The sequence below is a fragment of the Tupaia chinensis genome, unplaced genomic scaffold (genome assembly GCF_000334495.1).
Source record: "Tupaia chinensis unplaced genomic scaffold, TupChi_1.0 Scaffold149184_1, whole genome shotgun sequence".
Lineage (NCBI taxonomy): Eukaryota > Metazoa > Chordata > Mammalia > Scandentia > Tupaiidae > Tupaia > Tupaia belangeri.
Genome location: NW_006209032.1, coordinates 526,577 through 532,112, shown reverse-complemented (window position 1 = coordinate 532,112; position 5,536 = coordinate 526,577). Strand labels below are relative to the sequence as shown.

The following is a 5,536-nucleotide window of genomic DNA, read 5'->3' as shown; positions in this document are numbered from 1 at the left end:
CGGGTGACGGCCGAGAGGAACCTGTTCGACCGTGTGGTCACCCTGCGGCTGCCTGGTGAGCCCAGGTGCCTTGCACCTCAACACCTCAGGCGGGTCGTCGGCCAAGAGCCATGTTGCCTGGTTCTCCAGTTGGCGCCGGGACAGCGGGCTTGGCACCGCTAAGCACAGCACGCCCTCCTGCAGGGGACAGTGGGGAGGACAGTGGGAAGGGTGTGGAGCTCTGCAGCGGGAGCACGCGGGTGGCTCATGCTTGCCTCCCCTCCCCGCAGGCCTGGAGAGTGTGGACCACTACCCCATTCTGGTGGCGGTGACAGGCATCCTGGTGCAGCTCCTGGTGAATGGCCCCGCCGCAGAGTGAGTGTCGGGGACCACGGGCCCTGTCGGGGCTGAGTGTGCCTGACGAGGAGGGGCTGGGCACGGCCTCAGTCTCCAGACGGGGATAAGGCAGGGGGAAGCAAGGCAGGAACCTCCGGTCCCCGTGGCGGCTGGCCTGTGTAGGGGATGAGAACCCCAGCCCACAGGCGGGGGCATGGGAGCCGGACATGGGTGCGGCCAGAGCCGCTGCTGGATGCTGCCCGGACCTGAGAAGTTGCCAGCAGTGAGCACAGAGCACATTTATTAGGAAGTGCCAGACATCGCCCGGGACACCCATGGGGCCCAGTGCAGCCCCCACACAGGAGGGTTTCCCAAGCCCCCTTCCCGGCCCTCAGGCAGAAGGGTGTGGTGCAGATAGAGCTAGGGCACTGCTTCGCCCATTAGGCCGAGACCCGTGCCAGCCCGTAAGAGGCTCCTGCCCTCGAGAGACATAGCCTTCCAGCGCAGCCGGACTCGCCGGGCTTTTACTGCTGATAGCTGGGGCGCTTGCCACGGTGCCCTACTGCTGTCTCCTAAGCTGTGCCTTGAGAGTAACGGTGGGATGCCTCTGGCCAGGGGGCAGGGCCACCCTGGCTGGGGCTCAGGCCGGGCTCAGGGTTCTTGAGCCTTGGCTGCCTGACACCCACCCACCGGGCTGCGTGGAGCTATGCAGCTTCTAGCAGGTTGAATATTGGCGTTGGTGATCCTGCTTCATGGAGCAGGCTTGCTCCCTCTGGCCACTGCCCTCGGCACCCGTCCCGTCCCCCTGGGACCCACCTCTCCTGGCCCCTGGGGAGGAGAGGGTAACTGCTTTGGCTCCTGGCAGCTGCCTCGCCCTGAGACTGGAGCTCTAATGCAAAAGGCTCTTCCAGATGGGCCTCCGGTCCCAACCCTCGCGGCAGCGCTCAGGCATTAGCAGGCCTTGGCCGGGCCGAGCAGGAGGCAGGTTGGGGACCCAACCCCCTCCCTCTGAGTGTGGCCCTTGTGGTTTGGGTCTAGGCCCTCACGGGGCTGGGACCAGGCAGCACCTGGTGCTTCCCCAGGCCACACCAGGGAGCAGGGCAGAAGCAGCGGGGGGGCCTGGGCGAGGCCCGGGGCAGCCTAGGTCATCATGAGACCCTCTGAGCCTGTGGAGCTGGCAGACTCAGAGCCCGCCTTGAGCCGCAGTCCCACGGGGTTGCAGAGATCAAAGTCCTCAGCTACTGCCAGCTGCACCCGGCCGTTGAGGCCCCTCCTGCCGGGCTCCAGAAAGACCACATGCTTGTGGACACTGGCCTTGCGGCTGGGCACGTCAGGCGACATGGTGCTGAGCACCGAGGACTGTGCGCTCAGCTCCTGGAGCGGGCTGGCTGCTTGGGGCCAGCGGCGGCAGCGGCAGGCCTTTTCGGCAGCAGCCGCGACAGGGCGGGGCGAACAGGTAGAGCAGTACCAGCACCAGGCCCACGACACAGCCCAGCAGCGTGGTGTAGCCCGTGTTGAAAGCCTCTGGCTCCAGGGGCGGCAGATGCACACTCACGTTGTACTCGTGCGTCTGGTTGTGATGCAGGCGGGACCCGCTGGCCAGACACACGAAGATGCCCGCGTGCCACTGCTGCACGCTGCCTATGGCCAAGCTGCCGTCAGCCAGCACGGCGATGCTGCCGTCGCGGGATCCCGGTGCCACCAGCAGCTCGTGCTGCGGTGACACCCAGGCGGTGCGCAGGGCGGGCGTGCTGGTGTCTCCACGCGCAGCTGCCCTTCCGGCTGCTCTAGGCTGTGAGCCGGGGCAGCTGAACAGTTCTCAAAGATGCGGGTGTGCTGCAGGAAGCGCACGCGGGACGCAGGCACCCCAAAGGCCAGGCACGTGTACTCGCCGGCAAAGTTGCGCACGGCGCTCAGGCCTCGCTGGTGCCAGCGCCGCAGCAGGTGGTAGAGGCGGCAGTCACAGAGCAGCGGGTTGTTGTGGAAGTAGAGGCCGTTCTTCAGGAAGGCTGGCAGCAAGGCCAGCTCAGGCACAGAGACGTGGCGCAGCTGGTTGGAGGAGAGGTCCAGCGTGCGCAGGTGGGGCGTGCCAAGGCCGTGCAAGTGGTGGAAGGAGAAGGAGGCGAGTTCATTGCAGCCCAGGTAGAGGTGGCTGAGCATGCTCAGGCCGCGGAATGCGTGCTGGTCCAAGCGTGCCAGGCGGTTATTGAACAGCAGTAGCCTCTCCAGTGCCCCCAGCCCGTCCAGGTCATGGCGGCCAAGTGCCTGCAAGGCGTTAGATGACAGGTCCAGCAGCTTCAGGCCGCTGGCATTGATGAACACTCCCGGCCCCAGCGTATCCAGCTGGTTGTGGCTTAGGCGCAAGGCGAGCAGTCGGTAGAGGGGCGCCAACCAGCCGGGGCGAAGGCGCTGGAGCGCGTTATGGCTCAGATCGAGGTCTGCAGCCCAGGCAGGTAACGCGGCCGGCACGTCCTGCAGCTCCAGGCCCGCGCAGCTCAGCAGGTCGGCAGCGCACACGCAGTCGTGGGGGCAGCTATGGGGCGCAGGTGGCGGTAATTCCTCGGAGTCCGGAGTGCCTAACCCGACACGCAGCGTGCACAGCAGGGCACCCAGCAGCACAAGCCCGGCCATGGCGGCGACCACCAGGAACAGGACAGGGAGGCAGCTCCGGGACTCACCCACTTCTCTAGTTCAGGGGGCCTGGCGCCGCGTGACCCATGGCCCAGGAGCCACGAGGGGGCCTCCGCTTAGGGCTGACGGTTCCTGCTCCGTCCCAGATTAAGGTGGGGCTGTGCTCCCCTTTTTCGGCTTCCCTAGCTCGCTCGGAACACTGCTCCGGCTTGGCTTCTAAATACTCGCTGGGAGGGGATGGCCCAGGGGGCGGGGCTCGAGCGCCCATTGGTTCCGGCCGCAGTAGGCGGAGTGGCCGAGTCCCCTGGCGCTCAAGGGCCCCATGTGGCCGCCAGAGGGGGCGCGACTCCGGCTTTCCTGTCCCAGCCTAGCCTCGCAGGCAGCTTCCCCCAGCTCCTGTCTCCAGAGTGAAAGGGGAAATGTGGGAAGAATGCCTTTAAACTGCCGTTGTTTCTTGTTCGTGTTTATTTGACGTCATACTGTAGAATTACTTGTGTTGGAGTGATTCTGAAGGACCAATTATGGGGCAGGTGGACTGCCACTATCTGATGGTGGCTCCCCTGAACTCCCTCCAAATGGGGACCCAGGACTTCCTGGGGGACTAGTGAGAAAAAGAGGGAGGGGAAGAATGGGGGGACCCTAATGCAGGTGAGCTGGATTGTCCTGCCGCCCCCTCCAAGACATGACGTCCCAGCAGGCCCCGAGCCTTCTCACTGCCTACCCCCCTTTCTAGGAGAGAGCGAGCCACGTCGGTGCTCCTGGCAGACCCCTGCTTCCAGCTGCGCTCCATCTGCTATCTCCTGGGGCAGTCAGAGCCCCCAGCACCAGGCACTGCCCTGCCGGCCCCTGACCGGAAGCGCTTCTCCCTGCAGAGCTGTGAGTGGGTAGGGGTGGGGGGAGATCTCAGGCTGGATAGGGTAAGGGGTGCTGGGCTATAGGCCTGACACCACCACCCTCAGACACAGACTACATCAGCACCGCGGAGCTGGCCCAGGTGGAACAGATGCTGACGCACCTGACCTCCGCATCTGCCCAGGCAGCAGCCGCCTCCCTGGTGAGTTGAGCGACAGCCCGCAGGTCCACGCTGCTCCAAATGGCGTGAGCACAACTGAATAGACACATGCCCACATGACGTCCACATATGCGGCAGGCCAACCCCAGGGCCCTTTCACTGTCCCCCGCAGCCCACCAGTGAGGAGGACCTCTGCCCCATCTGCTATGCCCACCCCATCTCGGCCGTGTTCCAGCCCTGCGGCCACAAGTCCTGCAAGTAAGTGAGCCATGGGGTGGCGACCAGCAGGGCAGGGGGAGCAGCAGGCAGCCCTCACCCCCTCTCGTTGCAGAGCCTGCATCGACCAGCACCTGATGAACAACAAGGATTGCTTCTTCTGCAAAGCCACCATAGTGTCTGTGGAGGACTGGGACAAAGCAGCCAGCTCGAGCAGCACCTCTTCGGCTGCCTAGGCCTGCCTCGCCTGCACCGCTCACACCAACCCGGAACTTCCACCGTGAACCCAGCCCCAAGCCGAGCCTTATTTATGAGGTCCCCTTGCCCTGTTCCCAGACCACACCCTGCCCCTGCCACATCCAGCCTCCCCGTGTGCAGCCTCATTGGTGGAAGTCCAGCGTGGCCCTCCTGTGCCCGAGCTCGGCTTTCAGTCAGGGCCACAGTGAGCATTAAATTATTATTCTGTACAGCCCTGGCCCGGCCCTTCTTCAGGGAGAAGGATCTGTGGGGTGTGCCCGGCAGAGATCCTGCCAGGTGATATCCACGTAAGGCAGGTGTCCAACAGCTCCAGCCTCATCCAGTCCCCCCAGACAAGTGGCAGCAAGTCCAGAGCCTTCCAACAGGTCACGCCAGTGTCCCATTCCAGCGGGAAGTGGGCTCAGCCAGCCCCAGGCGTGTCTTCACATGATGATGCGAGGCTCTGGCACGGACTCGCTGATAGACTTGTGGGGCAGCACGCTGGCTCCGTTGAGGTAGAGCTCGTCGTTCACAATGACGTCCTCACCCAGCACCGTCACGTTCTCCATGCGCACCTGGTGGGGGGGCCTTGTCAGTGAGCAGGCTCCGCCCCCGTCCTCCCCGCTCGGCCTGACCCACAGGCTTACCCACTGGCCCACGCGGCAGCGCCAGCCCACTATGCAGGCCCCGAGCCACGAGTGGGAGCGGATGTGGGCATCCCGCAGCACCGTACACCGCCGGATGCACACGCCGTCCTCCACCACCACACCGGGGCCCAGCGTCACGTTGGGGCCAATGCTGCAGTTCTGGCCTATGCGGGCACTGGGGTCCTGAGAGCAGCGGGGAAAACGCAAATGGACCACTTGCTCCCAAGACCAGGGGGGTTAAAGATGCGCTGCGCAAGGGCCTCACCACCAGCACGTTGCCCACAATGCCGGGGCCTGAGCATAGGCGCTCAGGCTGCTTCTGCCTCAGTGACTGCAGGAAGAGGCACATGCCGGTGAGGAAGTCCTTGGGCTGCCCAATGTCCATCCAGAAGCCTGTAGGGAGGAACGCACCAGGGGGCTCAGCTCAGCCCAGCCACAGACCCCCCACCCCGGCGGCCCCCCCGCCTCACCCTCCCGG

At 65.0% G+C, this 5,536-nt stretch overlaps 3 protein-coding genes across 3 annotated transcripts in view; 1 reads left to right on the top strand and 2 right to left on the bottom strand.

Annotated features, from left to right (window-relative positions):
- The window catches only part of RNF123 (ring finger protein 123), a 26,028-nt gene extending 21,387 nt beyond the window's left edge, over nucleotides 1-4,641 (top strand). Inside the window, exons 34-39 of the mRNA XM_006170951.3 lie at nucleotides 1-55; nucleotides 270-354; nucleotides 3,680-3,822; nucleotides 3,906-4,000; nucleotides 4,131-4,216; nucleotides 4,290-4,641. Of these exons, the coding sequence (XP_006171013.1) occupies nucleotides 1-55; nucleotides 270-354; nucleotides 3,680-3,822; nucleotides 3,906-4,000; nucleotides 4,131-4,216; nucleotides 4,290-4,410 (585 nt within the window). The 3' untranslated portion in view covers nucleotides 4,411-4,641. The remainder of the gene's footprint in view (nucleotides 56-269; nucleotides 355-3,679; nucleotides 3,823-3,905; nucleotides 4,001-4,130; nucleotides 4,217-4,289) is intronic.
- On the bottom strand, nucleotides 362-3,594 carry AMIGO3 (adhesion molecule with Ig like domain 3). The gene is given in 3 exon segments (XM_006172255.3): nucleotides 362-1,741; nucleotides 1,743-2,073; nucleotides 2,076-3,594. Coding segments are annotated over 3 exon segments (1,488 nt in total). The 5' UTR covers nucleotides 2,947-3,594; the 3' UTR covers nucleotides 362-1,455.
- Nucleotides 4,618-5,536, bottom strand: part of GMPPB (GDP-mannose pyrophosphorylase B) — a gene marked incomplete at its 5' end in the record, with an annotated part of 2,873 nt that continues 1,954 nt past the window's right edge. Inside the window, 2 exon segments of the mRNA XM_006170949.3 lie at nucleotides 4,618-4,986; nucleotides 5,059-5,241. Of these exon segments, the coding sequence (XP_006171011.2) occupies nucleotides 4,855-4,986; nucleotides 5,059-5,241 (315 nt within the window).